General features: G+C 35.6%; 1 protein-coding gene across 1 annotated transcript in view; it reads right to left on the bottom strand.

Annotated features, from left to right (window-relative positions):
• Positions 1–18,856, bottom strand: part of VWA8 (von Willebrand factor A domain containing 8) — a 370,368-nt gene that overhangs the window by 334,943 nt on the left and 16,569 nt on the right. The window contains exon 2 of the mRNA XM_082859564.1: positions 16,957–17,034. Coding sequence (XP_082715690.1) covers positions 16,957–17,034 — 78 coding nt within the window. The remainder of the gene's footprint in view (positions 1–16,956; positions 17,035–18,856) is intronic.

Raw genomic sequence — 18,856 nt, 5'->3', positions numbered from 1 at the left:
AGGTTCTCAGCACCAAGACACGGCTCTATCCAACTGCCTGCAAACTCCACTGCTGGACGTCTCAGGGCAAACAACCAGTAGGACAGGGATACAGAACCACCCACCAAAAAAAAAAAAAAGAAACGACAAAAAAATATGTTAAAAACCTACAAGACGAAATAAATGAAGCCAAAATAGGCAATCTACCTGAAAAAGAATTCAGAGTAATGATAGTAAAACTGATCCAAAATCTACGAAACAAAATGTAGAAAATACAAGAAACATTTAACAAGGATCTAGAAAACTAAAGAGCAAACAAACAGTGATGAACAACACAATTACTGAACACTGAAAATTACGCAATTACTCTAGTAGGAATCAACAGCAGAATAACTGAGTCAGACGAACGGATAAGTGAGCTGGAAGATAAAATGGTGAAAATAACCACCAGGGAGCAGAATAAAGAAAAAAGAATGAGAAGAATTGAGGACAGTCTCAGAGACCTCTGGGACAACATGAAACGCAACAACATGTGAATTATAGGAGTCCCAGAAGAAGAAGAGAAAAAGAAAGGATCTGAGGGCTTCCTGGGTGGCGCAGTGGTTGAGAGTCTGCCTGCCAATGCAGGGGACACGGGTTCGTGCCCTGGTCCGGGAAGATCCCACATGCTGCGGAGCAGCTGGGCCCGTGAGCCATGGCCAGTGAGCCTGCGCGTCTGGAGCCTGTGCTCCGCAACGGGAGAGGCCACACAATGAGAGGCCCGCGTACCGCAAAAAAAAAAAAAAAGGATCTGAGAAAATATTTGAAGAGATTATACTCCTAAACTTCCCCAACATGGGAAAGGAAATAGTCAATCAAGTCCAGAAAGCACAGAGAGTACCATACAGGATAAACCCAAAGAGAAACATGCCAAGACACGTATTAATCAAACTATCAAAAATTAAATACAAAAAAGAAACATTAAAAGCAGCAAGGGAAAAGCACCAAATAACATACACGGGAATCCCCATAAGGTTAACAGCTGATTTTTCAGCAGAAACTCTGCAAGACAGAAGGGAGTGGCAGGACATATTTAAAGTGATGAAAGGGAAAAACCTACAACCAAGATTACTCTACCCAGCAAAAATCTCATTCAGATTCGATGGAGAAATTAAAACCTTTACAGACGAGCAAAAGCTAAGAGAATTCAGCACCACCAAACCATCTTTACAACAAACGCTAAGGGAACTTCTCTAGGCAGGAAACACAAGAGAAAAGACCTAAAATAACAAATCCAAAACAATTAAGAAAATGGTAATAGGAACATACATATCGATAACTACCTTAAATGTAAATTGATTAAATGCTCCAACCAAAAGACACAGAATGGCTGAATGGATACAAAAACAAAACCTGTTTTGGTGTCTACAAGAGACCCACTTCAGACCTAGGGACACATACAGACTGAAAGTGAGGGGATGGAAAAAAGATATTCCATGCAAATGGAAATCAAAAGAAAGCTGGAGTAGCAATTCTCATATCAGACAAAACAGACTTTAAAATAAAGACTATTATAAGAGACAGAAAGGACACTACATAGTGATCAAGTGACCAATCCAAGAAAAAGATATAACAATTGTAAATATTTATACACCCAACATAGGAGCACCTCAATACATAAGGCAAATACTAACAGCCATAAAAGAGGAAATCGACAGTAACACAATCATGGTAGGAGACTTTAACACCCCAATTTCACCAATGGACAGATCATCCAAAATAAAAATAAATAAGGAAACACAAGCTTTAAATGACACATTAAAAAAGATGGACTTAATTGATACTTATAGGACATTCCATCCAAAACCAACAGAATACACTTTCTTCTCAAGTGCTCATGGAACATTCTCCAGGATAGACCATATTGTGGGTCACAAATCAAGCCTGGTAAATTTAAGAAAATTGAAATTGTATCAAGTATCTCTTCCGACCACAATGCTATGAGACTAGACATCAATTACAGGAATAAAACTGTAAAAAGTACAAACACATGGAGGCTAAACAATACACTACTAATTAACCAAGAGATCACTGAAGATATCAAAGAGGAAATCAAAAAATACCTAGAAACAAATGACAATGAAAACATGATGACCCAAAACTTATGGGATGCAGCAGAAGCAGTTCTAAGAGGGAAGTTTACAGCAATAGCATCCTACCTCAAGAAACAAGAAAAATCTCAAATAAACAACATAACCTTACACCTAAAGCAATTAGAGAAAGAACCAAAAATCCCCAAAGTTAGCAGAAGGAAAGAAATCATAAAGATCAGATCAGAAATAAATGAAAACAAAAGGAAGGAAATGATAGCAAAGATAAATAAAACTAAAAGCTAGTTCTTTGAGAAGATAAACAAAATTGATAAACCATTAGCCAGACTCATCAAGAAAAAAAGGGAGAAGACTCAAATCAAAACGACAGAATTAGAAATGAAAACGAAGTAAAAACTGACACAGCAGAAATACAAAGGTTCATGAGAGATTACTACAAGCAACTATATGCCAATAAAATGGACCATATGGAAGAAATGGACAAATTCTTAGAAATGTACAACCTTCCAAGTCTGAACCGGGAAGAAAGAGACAATATAAACAGACCAATCACAAGCACTGGAATTGAGACTGTGATTTAAAATCTTCCAACAAACAAAAGCCCAGGACCAGATGGCTTCACAGCCGAATCTATCAAACATTTAGAGAAGAGCTAATACCTATCCTACTCAAACGCTTCCAAAATATAGCAGAGGGAGGAACACTCCCAAACTCATTCTACGAGGCCACCATCACCCTGATTCCAAAACCAGACAAAGATGTCACAAAAAAAAGAAAACTACAAGCCAATATCTCTGATGAACATAGAAGTAAAAATCCGCAACAAAATACTAGCAAACAGAATCCAACAGCACATTAAAAGGATCATACACCATGATCAAGTGGGGTTTATTCCAGGAATGCAAGGATTCTTCAATATATGCAAATCAATCAATGTGATACACCATATTAACAAATTGAAGGATAAAAACCATATGATAATCTCAACACATGCAGAAAAAGCTTTTGACAAAATTCAACACCCATTTATGATAAAAACGCTCCAGAAAGTAGGCATACAGGGAAGCTAACTCAACATAATAAAGGCCATATATGACAAACCAACAGCCAACATCGTCCTCAATGGTGAAAAACTGAAACCATTTCGTCTAAGATCAGGAACAAGACAAGGTTGCCCACTCTCACCACTATTTTTCAACAGAGTTTTGGAAGTTTTAGCCACAGCAATCAGAGAAGAAAAGGAAATAAAAGGAATCCAAATCAGAATAGAAGAAGTAAAACTGTCACTGTTTGCAGATGATGTGATACTATACATAGAGAATCATAAAGATACTACCAGAAAACTACTAGAGCTAATCAATGAATTTGGTAAAGTAGCAGGATACAAAATTAATGCATAGAAATCTCTTGCATTCCTATGCACTAATGATGAAAAATCTGAAAGAGAATTTAGGGAAACATTCCCATTTACCATTGCAACAAAAAGAATAAAATACCTAAGAATAAACCTACCTAATGAGACAAGAGGCCTGTATGCAGAAAACTGTAAGACACTGATGAAAGAATTTAAAGATGATACAAACAGATGGAGAGATATACCATGTTCTTGGATTGGAAGAATCAACACTGTGAAAATGACCATACTAACCAAAGCAATCTACAGATTCAATGCAATCCCTATCAAACTACCAATGGCACTTTTCACAGAACTAGGACAAAAAATTGCACAATTTGTATGGAAACACAAAAGACCCCGAATAGCCAAAGCAATCTTGAGAAAGAAAAACGGAGCTGGAGGAATCAGGCTCCCAGACTTCAGACTATACTACAAAGCTAGAGTAATCAAGACAGTATGGTACTGCCACAAGAAACAGAAATAGAGGTCAATGGAACAGGATAGGAAGCCCAGAGATAAACCCACGCACATATGGTCACCTTATCTTTGATAAAGGAGGCAAGAATATACAATGGAGAAAAGACAGCCTCTTCAATAAGTGCTGCTGGGAAAACTGGACAGCTACATGTAAAAGAATGAAATTAGAACACTCCTTAACATCATACACAAAAATAAACGCAAAATGGATTAAAGACCTAAATGTAAGGCCAGAAACTATCAAACTCTTAGAGGAAAACGTAGGCAGGACACCCTATGACATAAATCACAGCAAGATCCTTCTTGACCCACCTCCCAGAGAAATGGAAATAAAAACAAAAATAACAAATGGGACCTAATGAAACTTCAAAGCTTTTGCACAGCAAAGGAAACCATAAACAAGACATAAAGACAACCCTCAGAATGGGAGAAAATATTTGCAAATGAAGCAACTGACAAAGGATTAATCTCCAAAATATACAAGCAGCTCATGCAGCTCAGTATCAAAAAACAAACAACCCAATCCAAAATGGGCAGAAGACTAAATAGACATCTCTCCAAAGAAGATATACAGACTGCCAACAAACACATGAAAAGATGCTCAACATCACTAATCGTTAGAAAAATGCAATTCAAAACTACAATGAAGTATCATCTCACACTGGTCAGAATGGCCATCATCAAAAAATGTTGAAACAATAAACGCCAGAGAGAGTGTAGGGAAAGGGGAATCATCTGGCAATGTTGGTGGGAATGTAAATTGATACAGTCAGTATGGAGAACAGTATGGATGTTCCTCAAAAAACTAAAAATAGAACTACCATATGACCCAGCAATCCCACTACTGGGCATACACCCTGGGAAAACCAAAACTCAAAACGAGTCATGTGCCACAATGTTCATTGCATACTATTTACAATAGTCAGGACATGGAAGCAACCTAAGTGTCCATTGACAGATGAATGGAAAAAGAAGATGTGGCACATATATACAATAGAATATTACTCAGCCATAAAAAGAAACGAAATTGAGTTATTTGTAGTGACATGGATGGACCTAGAATCTGTCATACAGAGTGAAGTGAGTCAGAAAGAGAAAAACAAATGCCGTATGCTAACACATATATATGGAATCTAAAAAAACAAAAACAAAAAATGGTTCTGAAGAACCTAGGGGCAGGACAGGAATAAAGACAGAGACGTAGAGAATGGACCTGAGGACACGGTGAGGGGGAAGGGTAAGCTGGGATGAAGTGAGAGAGTAACATGGACATATATACACTACCAAATGTAAAACAGATAGCTAGTGGGAAGCAGCTGCATAGCACCGGGAGATCAGCTCGGTGCTTTGTGACTACCTAGAGGTGTGGAATAAGGAGGGTGGGAGGGAGACCCAAGAGGGCGTGATATGGGGATATATATATGCATATAGCTGATTCACTTTGTTACACAGCAAAAACTAACACAATATTGTAAAGCAATTATACTCTAATAAAGATGTTAAAATAAATAAATATAAACTAGTGATGTTTTCTTAGTATCCCAAGGGGCAACATAATACAATGGAAAGAAAAAGCCTCTGAAGCCAAACAGACTAGTTGTGATTTCTCATCCTGTCCTTTATCAGTGTCCTTGGACAAGTATTCTGAATCTCCCTGGCCTAAGTTTTCTTATTTTCAAGAGAGCAGTAATAATACTGAGTACAGTTATTGTGAGGATTATAGGTAAAGCACCTTGTCCAGTCCCTCAGATAGTGAGAACTAGGTGTGGAAGGATATTAAAAGCCCATCCTCACCTGCACAGTCCTCTACCTGGTGTGCATCCTGGACAGCAGGCTGCAAGGTATGGATTCAGTGGTCATGAATGTGCTTCTGGGTTTACTCAAATTACCTTCTGCACCTAGAGACCACCCGGAAAAAATAAGGGAGAAAGGAACCTACCTAACTAGTACAGCCTGTGTGAGGTGCTTTCCCAAGACATTACATTTTATTCACCAGAGTCATCCTATGAGATTGCTCAGAAGAATCTGAACCCAGGCTCATCACACTCCCTGCATGTATTACCATCTCAAGAGAGATTTCAAAAGAATCACAACTAATCTCACTGCAAGTGCACGCTCATTTACTAAACTGACCTATCTACTGTGTATCACTCTCTACTAGGATATAATGGACATCAAGGGGAAAAACAGGGGAGCAAGGGACATAATACACTATGTTTAGAATCAAAGTCCTCATTATTTACCACATGCGCTAACTGAATTAAGAAATTAAATCATTCACACAGTTACATTTATTCAGGATCTTCTATATGCTTAGCGCCAAGAACACGAAGATAAGTATAATAAGATCCTTTGAAGGTGTCAAAGGAAAAAAAATGCATATATATAAAGCCTTAGCTTATATAAGCCACTCATCTATAAAGTAGGCTGACGGGACTGATCTAATACAGATAGCTGTAATCAAAATTAAATGAGAAGTATAACAATCGCCAGTATAGTACTGAGCATAGAAAAGGTATTCAGTTTTCCTTAAAACTGGAAAAATACTTCAATATACATTAAATAAATCAGAGCATATACATATACATTAAGTATCAAGCTATACATTTATTGTGTAGAGGTGTTAGAATAAGAGTATTTATGCAAATTTTCTTGTATTTGCATAGGGAAACACAGGAAGAGGAGGAAATACTTCCCAATTCATTCTATGAGATCGGTGTTACCCGAATACCAAAATATGACAAAGACATCATTCAGTCCACCACAGTTATGGACTGAATGTTTGTGTTCCTCCAAAATTCATATGTTGAAATCCTAACTGCCAACATGATAGTATTCGCAGGTGGGGTCTTTGGGAGGCCATTAGGTCATGAAGATAAAAACCAGACAAAAACAGAACACATGTTGTATTATTACATTTACATAAAATTCTAGAAAATCCAAATAAATCTACAAAGTAGATCAGTGATTTCCAGAAAAGGGAGGAACCAGGGGACATTATAAAGGGGCACAAGTAAACTTTTCAGAGCGATGAGTTTATTTGATTATTATCTGGATTTCAGTGATGTTTCATTGTTACATACATATGTCAAAATTTATGGAGTCGTACATTAAATATGTACAATTTGTTGTATGTAAATTACACTTAGTAACACTATTTTTTAAAAGATTAGAATTAAAATGTTAACAGTGCTTATAATTAGGCTTACAAATGATTTGCATTTTATCCTTTGTTTCAGTGTTTCCCAAGTTTTTGTACTGATGTTTTGTTTTTGTGATAGGAACAGTTATATTTCTTTTGAAAAACCATATTGCAAAGTAATCATAGCCATACTGGAAGTAGAAAATAATTGTGATACACAGAGAAAGTAGCAATTTGATGGGTGACATATATTAGAATATTTTGACTAATCGATAGATCACAATTTAATACCCCAAATTCAATTTGCAATTCAGCCTTTTAAAATGCTTATCCATAAACTATTGCTAAATTGTGATAATTTACAAAAGACAACTTTGTTGATCTTAATGTAGCTAGTCATATTCATGACAAGACAACAATAATCAAAAACATAAAATGAGATCAAGGAATGACCTTCAGTTATGAACACATCTCAGAAGAAGTAAGAATTTTTAGATCCTGTCAAATTCTTTAAACACAAAGCATTAACTTTTTATTTGTATGAGTCAGTTCACAGAAAAAGCAGTTATAATGGATGTATTCTCTAATTTAATAAAGTTTCACTTTAAACATGGGAGTTTAATAGCTTTTTTAAAGTTACAGTCTAATATATACTTACTATAACAAAGAAAAAAATCTGAAAAATTAAATGATCCCTTTCATTTCCAACCCCACTCCTAACTCAATGCCCCAGAAAGAAGTCAAAGAGCCTGGAGCTCGGCCTTCCACACTTTTCTCTGTGTACAGGGAGACATATAATACACCTGCAAAGGGTGTTCCAAGTTTGTTTGTTTTTTAAAACAAAAACAAAAATTGTATCATACTTTATATACTACTCTGCAGTCTTCCATTTTTGCTTAACAACATCATATGGACACCCTCTAGGTCCACAGATATAAATCTAATTTATTCCTTTTTAACAGCTGCAGAAGTTTCCATAATATATCTGTAAAATAATTTATTCAACTATTCCTCTACTGACACACTCAGATTGCTTCTAGTTTTTGTCACTATCAAAAACAACAGAATGCTTCAATATATATTGTGTACAAATATCTTTTTTATGTGATTTTTCCCTTAATGGACAGAACCTAATAAAGAAACTGCTACATCCAGAAGGTATTTTATTTTATTAGCTACTACCATATTACTTTCCAAAGAAGTCAAATGAACTCACACTTCCACAGCAATGTACCAAATGCCATTTCCCTGCGACCTTGTAGGTACTGGACATTATAATACCTTTTAATTTTGGCCCAGATGATGTATGAATATTGCTATCTTATTGTATAATTTGCATCTTTCTAACTACTAAGCAGGGTTAGAACATATGTACATATGCACATATTGGCCATCTGGATTTCCTGTCCTGTGGTATGCCTATTTAAACCCTTTGCCTATTTTCTACTGGATCATATGATGTTTCTCATCAACTTATATGCTATATTTGTATATAAAGGGTATTAAACCTCTGCCTATCATATATGTTATATATGCATTGAAAATGTGATTTTTAAGTTAGGGGTTTAGTACTTGAATTCATTTAAACAATGTAATTAATGGTGGTTAAATTGCCAGGTAAATACAAAGAAGCCTATTTAACATACTACCTAGCTCAAAAAATGTACATCTGCAATGAAACTTGCAGAAAGCAACAACAGTCATTAACAGAAAATAAAAAGCAATAAAACACATCAATAAACTTCATCTTCCGTATGGACTTCGGAGAAAGAAAATTAAAGAAAAACTAGGCACTGAATAAACACTGCTATAGAGACCCCAGAGGAAACTTCAGGGCATGTTCAGGAGCTTTAAAAGTTGGTGGGACTCTTCCTTTTGAGGACTCCATGCTTAAAGATATATCTAAAGGAATCTCAAATGAAATCCTTTTCCAAAGTAAATTCTCATGTAATGAGAGGCAATTCATTAGGACACTAGTAAAATTAAGGCAAGTCTTAAGGATTGGAGGCTTTGCTTCTCAGATTGTTTTTCAAGCACTGACGATTAAGTAAGGGAATCTGAGGTAACACCTCCCGGGAGGCCTTTTGTGTAACCTCTGTCACTAATTTATTAAAACTGACAAGTAGCTGCAATGAGTGTTCCACATTATCTACCCTGACACAAAAATGACATAGCTTTTCCATGCTATTCTGTCATTTATAACATTGATGAATTTCTCAAACCTCTTAAAATCATTTACAAAAATCATTTACTAAAGACAAAGGTTCTTTCCCCCCTAAAAAAACTCTCATCCTGTTAATTATGCCCGAACTCGCCATTTTAAGAGCACAATGCTGTAATTCTTGCAGTAAATCTTTATGGGCCCTAAGAGTTCAGTGTGTCCAGTAAACCTTAAATGACCTCACATATAATTGGTTCACTGACTGCAACAAGAAGATTATGTAAGGAAGCAGAAATATAATTCTGAGGTCAGGTTTAAAGTCATCTCTTGAAAACTTGCTACCTTGGAGCACCAATTCATAAGTCAAACCTTGGAAGAAATACCAGCTTTGATACAATATCGTTTAACTTCAAGCACAAAAACATGAAGGAACCCCTTTTCAACAGCTGCCAATTTCAACTAAGCCTTGAGGTTTGGTTTTCATACAAAAAGGCAAAAAAGCTTCAATTATCCACTTCAACACTTGCAGGTAAGAGACTAGGGACTAAGATGATAAGTGGAAGTTATAATGGTCAAGGCAGGAGGTAACAAGACCTAGATAATAAAAAACTAAAAAACAGTCCAACTCTTATGTCTATTATATGCCAGGCACTGGGCTAGATACTGGAGCTAAAAAGATGTCCTGCTGTGCCCAATGCTGTGAAGACAGAAACAGTTCAAATGAGAAGCTGACAACTGACTACAAAATATAAGCATTCATTATCTCAATCAAATGGTCAGTGAATTAAGAAATTTTACTTTGATGAGATAATACTGCTTTTGTGTGGCTTTTAGTTGAATTTTAGACTTCCACTTAAGAATACCTCCAGTCTATAGCTTCTGCCAGTTAGCAGGATTTCTACCATTCCATTAAATAGATGCTAAATACGAATATCAGGGATCATAGTTCAACACTGTGACTTTTATTTCTTCATTAGTAAAATACAATAGTGATGTTCAATGCTCTAAATAATAACTTTAATTAAGATAGAGATAAAATAAAACTGCCATGCTTCAACTATTTCAATATTTTTCAATAATCCTTCACACTTTTAAATTCCGAAAAAGTTTTCCAACATCGCAGGACTTATTCTAAAGAAAGCCGCCAGAGACACTGTGGCAGACTATAAAAGAAAAATCAAACAGAAGTCAGGAAATCTGGGTTTTGCTACTAATTAATTAGTCTTCTGACCTCTTTCTTATGATCCTACTTTCCCGGCTATAAAATGAGTTGCAGAGAGGATAATAATTGCTAAAGTTCCTTTCCTTAACAAAAGTCTATCATTTTATGTTTCATTTCAAAATATTAAATATCCAAGAGGCAAAAAGCTAAAATGAAGCATAAATACAGGAAGGAAAGTAATAGGGTATCAAACTTCAACAAAACATCATTTCCAAAATATTTTAACATATTTTAAAAAATAACTCTTAGGGAGAAAAAATCCACCAAAGTTCTCTCATGGCCAAAACCCATAATCCCTAATCAGTCATGTAATAGCAAGAATGAAGCCAAAGAACTGTAATTTTCCCAATCTGGTAATAGTCCCTGAGAGAGGGAGAAAACGTTCAAAGAACTATATTTGAACATAATACAGTAAATAGATGCATAAAAACGTGTTATATTATGCAATACAATATATCTATCTAATCAATGTGTAGCAACCAACACATAATACTTATGTGAATATGTGAGATTTTGGTTGAATTAGCTTGGTCACTTTTCCTATTTCAAGTTAACAAACGCCCAACAGTCTTTTTCTTACAAATGGCACAGTTGCTCGTAAGAAAGACTAGCAGAGGCAATATAACAATTTACTGTTGGGTAAAACATATGCTATCATCCTCTTGATATATGGTAGGAACAATGATGAATGGATAGCAGGCACAAACCATCCAACTGATTTCAGTATAAACTCTCTTCTGATATATTTCAAAGGGTAAGCTACTGATAACGAAACACAAAAGAAATGAAAACTTTTGATTACATAAGAGATGCATGCAAACAATAATAAAAATTGAAAGTATGTAAACCAGAAAATGTTGAGGGCTTTTCTTTGTTTTTCTGGGGGGTTTTCATGACAATTTATGGGAGTTTTGCTATATTTAGGAACAGATACCTTTTACACTCTGGGACTTGGTCTGAGCCAGCCACTGTATTGTCCCTCAGTCATTTGCAAAGTATGAGAATACATTCATTCAAAGCACATGCTTGTAAGTTTTTAAATTGATATTATTGCTAGGATCCCTTGAATTCTTGAAGCTAGTACAGACAGTCTTGTTAATTCTCTCACTGAATAAGAAGATCCTCAAAATGAGTAAGTATCTGTGATTATGACAAAGTACTTCAGCAGACCCCAGACAAGAGACTATGGCATCTTAGTTGTTAAAAGAAGGGATGGATAGTGCTATCCCTTGTTGACAGCTATCAGGCAATGACCATGCTTCAGGTCTAGGTGAGACTGAAAAGGCCAACATTCTTTCCACACTGTAAATATGTTAAGTTTGATCTTTTTAAACTGAAGTGTATTTGAAGAGCCTACCAACATTGGTGATCTGCAAACAACCTAACTGAGGGCAAATTCAAAATTAAATCTAGCTGAAATATATTCCAGATTCATTTTTTAGGGATAAGACTGACTGAAGATGACTGTTTTTAGCATATCTCTTAAGCAGAATCACAGCAGCCTTTAGTAATCCCCGTACTCAATAGTGTCACAGGCATGGGATAATGGAAGATGAAAAGGAACAAGAATCAGGAGACTGGGGAAATGGTTGTATCTGGAACTCATATGTATTCAGCACTTTGTGCCAGGCACTATCGTATATATTTCACATATGCTATTTGATTTAATCCTTACAATGTATCAGTGAGGTTAAAATGATCATCCCCATATAGTCAAGGAGACTCAGAACAGTTATATGACTACGGAAATTGACACATCTGAAAAGAAAGAAGGAAGGAGAGAAGGAGAGAAGGGAAGAAGGGAGGAAGAGAGAGAGAGAGAGGAAGGAAGGAAGGAAGGAAGGGAGGGAGGGAGGAAGGGAGGGAGGGAGGAAGGGAGGGAGGAAGAGAGGGAGAAAGAAAGGGAGGGAGGGAAGGAGGAAGGAAGGAAGGAAGGAAAGAAATTCATACATCTAGAAAGTAGTACAGTCAAAATTTTAAACATAATTTCCCCCCACCAAGTAGTTGTTTCCCTACAGAACTCAAACTATACAGCACTTTTCTTATTGTCTATCAAGAGCAGATATTATTCTTCACATCTGAAGTTTATTATAAAAATTAGCTACATTCATAATGAGAAAAGACCCAGAAATCAGGAAAAATGAGTGGGTTTTTTTTTTCAATTATCACGTACCTATGACATGTAAGATGTTATAGATCTATTTTGTTAATTTTTCTCTAGACAAGTATAACAACTTGTTAAAGAATTAAGCCATTAGTCTCACCCCTAGAAAAGAAAACCTGTCTATTAAAATAATATGATTAGGCATAACCATTAAATAATGAACATCAAAAATAAATATTCCTGACTCCCACTTCTAGTTAGGATGGCGAGAACTGCAAGAGAATTTCACTTCCAACATAAAAACCAGACAAACCAGTTATCTACAAAAATCACAGTTTCTTAAAATCCATCATACAGCTAAGGATACAAAGAAATCTAAATGAACTAGATTATAGAAAGTAATGAGCCCTTTCAAGGAGAGAAGAGACCCACAGCTAACTTTCATCCCTGGTAGAATGGCAAGAGGAGGAAGAATCGGCCATAGATGTGTCAGGGTAAACAAGGGTTAACAAACCTATAACGGCCATACATGGGCTGGCATGATGAGAAGTCCCAGCAACAGAGAAAATCTGCACCTACCACCAACTCTTTCCCATTCACGTATTCAAGCATGAGAGATGAAAAATAAAAAGGAAAACTAGGGACTTCCCTGGCAGTCCGGTAGTTAAGACTCCATGCTTTCACTGCAGTGGGCATGGGTTCCATCCCCAGTGGAGGAACTAAGATTCTGCATGCGGGGCAGCGTGGCCAAAAAATTAGAAAAAAAAGGAAAACCAAATGGACATGGTAGAAATGAAATATATTAACCAAAATGAATGAATCATCAGATGGGACTAAGACTGAACATACGAAACAGAAGAGAGGATCAGTTAACTTAGTTATGGACAAGAAGTTGATGACAAAACTGATGACAGTTATTAACCCATAGATTCAAGAAGCTTAGAGAAACACAACAAAGATAAATTCAAAGTAAACTGTACCTTGGTACATCAAGCAAAACTTCTGGTGAAAAATAAAAAATAAAAAAAGAATCTTAGATGCAGATACAGAAAACAGACAAGTTACAAACAGGCAAAAAACAAAAATTATAGCTGACTTTTTATTAGAAACAATAGAAACCATAAGACAATAAAATGATGTCTTTAAAGTACTAAAAGAAAAAAAATGGCATTCCATATCCAACAATAACAAAAATAATGCTTTGAAAATGAAAGCAAAATAAACACAATTTAAGACAGACAACAGATGAGAGAATGCATATCTAGCTAACATACTAAAAGAAATGCTAAAAGAAACTCTTCTTGCTAAAGGGAAATGCTTTCAGATGATGTATGCCTGAATCTGCAGAAAGGAATAAAAAGCAGTATAAAGCATTAAAATATGGATAAATATTAAAAGCTTCTAAAACTATCTTCATTTTATATCTATATATTTATTTTATTTAAAACTCTATTATTGCTTAAAGCAAAAATAACTATAAATATCACTGTTTTAGCAAAAATGACAATAAATATCATAGTGTTTTAGCATATATGGAATTAAAATATATGTTGACAATAGTACAAAGGGTATGTGATGTAAATGAAAGTATAGTATATATAGTTCAACAAATATCAGGTAGGAAAACTCATACAGACCACATTCAGACACGTCATAGTCAAATTATCAAAAGACAAAGACAAAGAGAAAGTATCTTGATAGCAGAAAGAAAGGTGATTCATCATGTAGAGGGGATCCTTAGTAAAATTAATAACTTACTTCTCATCAGAAACTATGGAGGCCAGAGGCAGTAAGATGACATATTCAAAGTGCAGAAAAGAAAAAACTGTCAACCAAGAATTCTTCAAACAATAAAGGTGAAATTAAGAAATTTCCAGACAAATAAAAACTGAGAATTCATCTCTAGCAGATCTGCCCTATAAAAAATACTAAAGAGTGTCCTTCTTTCAGGCCGAAATAAAAGCACACTAGACAGTAACTAAAATCCACACAATAGCATTCCAGTAAAGGTAACTGGGATATATGTAAATGTAAAAAATATATGTAAAAAACATATGTAAATGTAAAAACAATATAAACATATTTTTGTTTGTAACTCTTTTCTTCTATCTGATTTAAAAGACAATTTCATAAAATGATAATTATAAAATTGTGTCACTAGATTTTTAATATATAAAGCTATAATTTGTATGACAATAATAGTACAAAGAAAGTAGAAGGGAACAGAGCTATACTGGAACAAAGTTTTTATATACTATTGAAATTAAGTTAGTATTAATATGAACAAGTCTGTTTTAAGTTAAACTGTTAATTATAACCCCTAGAGTTACCACTAAGAAAATAACTCAGGGGACTTCCCTGGCGATCCAGTGGTTAAGACGCTGCACTTCCACTGCAGGGGGCATGGGTTCAATTCCTGGTCGGGGAACTAAGATCCTGCACGCGCGTGGCATGGCCAAAAAAAAAAAGCCAACAGAAAAAACCTCAAAAAAAATACAGTAAAAGAAAAGTGGCACAGAGTGGAGAGGACAGATCGCAGAGCCATTTAGGAGGTAGAGTCAATGGAAATTTGTATTGGATGAAAGTGAGATATTCTCCCTCAAGGAGCGCATTGTCTACTGAAAGAATCTGAAGAGTGAACAAAAAAATATTTTATATTGTGCCCAATGACTGGAACATAGAACAGGGGAAGTACAGTGACAGGAGATGAGGCTGAGACTAGATCATTAAAGGTAAGGATTGACCTTTGTTCCTAAGGTATTAGAGTGCTTTAAGGAATTTTTGAGAAAAGAATTGACATGATTTTGAGCAAAGAAGTGATTGTGAGTCATTAGAGAAATTCAAATCAAAACAATAATGAGATACCACTGCATACCCATGAAGATGGCTACAATAAAAAGGACAGACAGTAATAAGTGTTGAAGATATCGAGAAACTGGAACCCTCATACATTGCTTGTGGGAATGTAAAATGGTACAGCCTCTTTGGAAAACAGTTTGATAATTCCTGGAAATGTTAAACAGAGTTACCATATAACCTAGCAATTCTACTCCTAGGCACATATCCAAGAAAACTGAAAACATATGTCTGTATAAAAACTTGTATATGAACATTTATAGCAGTATTATTCATAATATCCCAAAACCGATGAATGAATAAACAAAAAGTGGTATATCCATACAACTGAACACTACTTAGCCATAAAAAGGAATGAAGCACTGATACATGCTACAACATGAATGAAGCTTGAGAACATTATAAGTGAAATAAACACAAAGGCCACATATTATCCCATTTATATGAAATGTTAAGAATAGGCAAATCCAAAGAAACAGAAAGTATATTAATGATTGTCAAAGGCTAGAGGGGCAGCAGGGGGAAGAGGAGGAGAGGAAACCGGGAGTGACTGTTAATGAGTGTGAGGTTTCTTTTTGACTTGATGAAAAATGGTCTAAAGTTAGATAGTGGCACGGTTACACAACTCTGTGAACATGCTAAAAACCACTGAGTTGTACACTTTAAAAAGGTGAATTTTATGGTATATGAATTGTATTTCAATAGAGCTGTTATAAAACAAAAACCATGATGAGTTACCATTTCACACCTTGTAGAAAGAGTAAAATCTAAAAGACTAGAAATACCAAGGATGGCAAGGTTGGCAAGGATGTGGAACACTGCTGTTGGTCAAAGGGTAAAATAGTACAACTACTTTGGAGAACTTTTTGGCAGTGTTTAGTAAAGTTAAAGAGGCATCCACCCTATGACACATCAACTCCTGGTTATTTATTTAAGATAAGTGAAAACTTATGACTACAAGACCTCTACAGGAATGTTCACAGTACCTTTTTCATAAAAGTCCAAAAATGGAAACCATCCAACTGTCCATCAACGAAAGAACAAATAAATTATGGTACATTTATACAATGGAATATTACTCAGCAGTTAAAAGCAAGCTGATTGGTACAGGAATATGGATGAACCTCAAAATTATTCTCGGTGGAAAGAAACCAAATACACACACAAAAAAAACTATACTATATGATTCTATTTATAGAAAGCTGAAGAACGAATTAGATTAGCAAAACTAATCTACCATCGTAGAAAATAGAACAGTGGCTTCCAGAACAGGAGAGCAGGAGAGCAGGGAAGGGGCACAAGAGAACATTCAGACGTGATGAAAGCAATCTTGGTGGTTATACACATTTATAAAAATTGTCAAAATTAATCAAAAGGAATACTTAAGATCGGTGCATTTTATTAAGTATAAAGTTTATTTCAGTTGAAACAGAAACAGCAATATGTGGAAAAATAAATATTTTACTGAAATATTCATGGATGAAGTGAAACAAAGTGATAAATTCATAAAATAAATGATTAGTTCTTACAGTAGTTCTGTGGCACAAGTTCCGGGCTCTTAGGCGTTTTCAACTTGTAAGATACATCTCCAATATTAACTGTATCACCTAAAAAGAGAATACAGAAACACAACCATTAAAAGAGACAGGAAAACAACACACTATGGCTTTTGCAACAGTGATTCTCCTGACCTACAGAGCGGGATGTGTGTACCACAGATCTGTCTGTGTTGGGCGTCCATAGAAACACCTGTCTATGTCAGGCACTGTGCTGTACAACTAGTATCCATAGTATAAGTTATATATTTAAAGAAGAAGTGTCGGTGAAATTCACTTTTTAAATGCTATTTTAGCAAAACAGGTGAAATACTATAAAATATATTAACCAGCTTTATTTTCTCATTAATAGCAATACTGATAAAGTCAACAATACAGAAGGATGCATTTTTGTTTAAGATCGTCCAAAGCACCCATAAGGTGGTATCTTTAACATGTATTGGCAACCTTTTTACATCTTTATAGGTTCTTATTTTTACTACATACAAATTCAAGTTCTCTAGCAACATAACTCCCAAATTCAACATTTCTAGGTACATGAAAAGAGCAAAGCCCCAGTGGCATATATGCCAAGAATTCCTACATGAAACAAGCAAAACAGAGCAAAAGCTCTCAGTCACTTCTACATGGTTCTAAGTTTTTAAAGTAACATTAATTTCTGGTTGATCTTCTAAAGTGCAGGAGTGAACCAAACAATCTCTGCTTTGCTCTCTCCAACAGCAAAATAGACATATTGATCCCATCTGCAACTGGAACTTCACTTGCAAAGGGCTCAGAAACACTTAGAAAAAGTAGCTGTGTAAAACACATCTTTCAACACTGCCAGTTTTGAGCTAGTGAGGTATCCTGGAGAACAAGGCCTTAAATCATGGTACTAACAACAGCCAACACTTGTTGAATGATTACTATCTTCTAAGTCCTTTACACATTCCCCAAATATGTGAGACAGAGACTTTATAAATGAGGAAATTTGTAAATCTATGGAAAAAATAGTTTTTATAGATGAAGAAATATATCACAGGTGTGTGGTAAATTAAGAGATAAGTAGAAACATTGTGCAAAACACAGGTATAATTTCTAATACAGAATGCACATACATTTAGAGTGTGAATCAAAGGAATTTTCCTCTGAATTAGTCTAGACATCAGCTAATACTTACTGAGTACCAGCTATTTGGCAAATACTATTATAGACATATTTATTTATGTTATTTCATTTAATCTTGACTCTAAGTAACCCATGGTTCCTGTGAGCTATTTCACAGAACTACTGTAACAGAAAGTCCATCTCAAACTAAGTTAGTATGAGGACATTGGGGTTTTTGTTACAGCGGTTCTATGAAATACCTCACAGGAAGCGTGAACCCATCATGAAGAGACCTAGGCTCAGAAACTAGTCCACAATATGTTAGGGAAGGCAACAGGAAGCACAGTCAAAGTCACACCCCAGGATAAACTCACTGAGATACCACCCCAGGCACCATTAGATCCATACTGTGGGACAACACAGTCAGAGGACAACTTTTTCCCCATTTTATTTTGATATTTCTCAAACCTGTAGGGAAGTTGGAAAAACACTACCTTAAGATGCAAAAGTCATGATTCTTCATCCTTAAAGTCTTCAGATATATCTTCTAATAAAAAGGACACTGCCATAAATAAACTGTTCCTGCAGCTTTTGCACAACTCCCTCATGACTCGAAGTCATGGGCAGGAACATTGAACTGGCCAAGCCTATGTCATTAGCCACAGCTTGGCTGCCAGGGTACAGTTAGCAGGAAGAGTTAACCACCATGATATCTGGAGTGGAGTCAGAGCCCCGCGTCCAATCACGACTCACTCCACAGGGATTCCACCTCTCTCTCTCTCTCTCT

Source organism: Leucopleurus acutus (genome assembly GCF_964270905.1).
Source record: "Leucopleurus acutus genome assembly, chromosome: 18".
Classification (NCBI taxonomy): domain Eukaryota; kingdom Metazoa; phylum Chordata; class Mammalia; order Artiodactyla; family Delphinidae; genus Leucopleurus; species Leucopleurus acutus.
The sequence above is the reverse complement of the archived record's forward strand: the minus strand, read 5'-3'. Positions and strand labels throughout refer to the sequence as shown.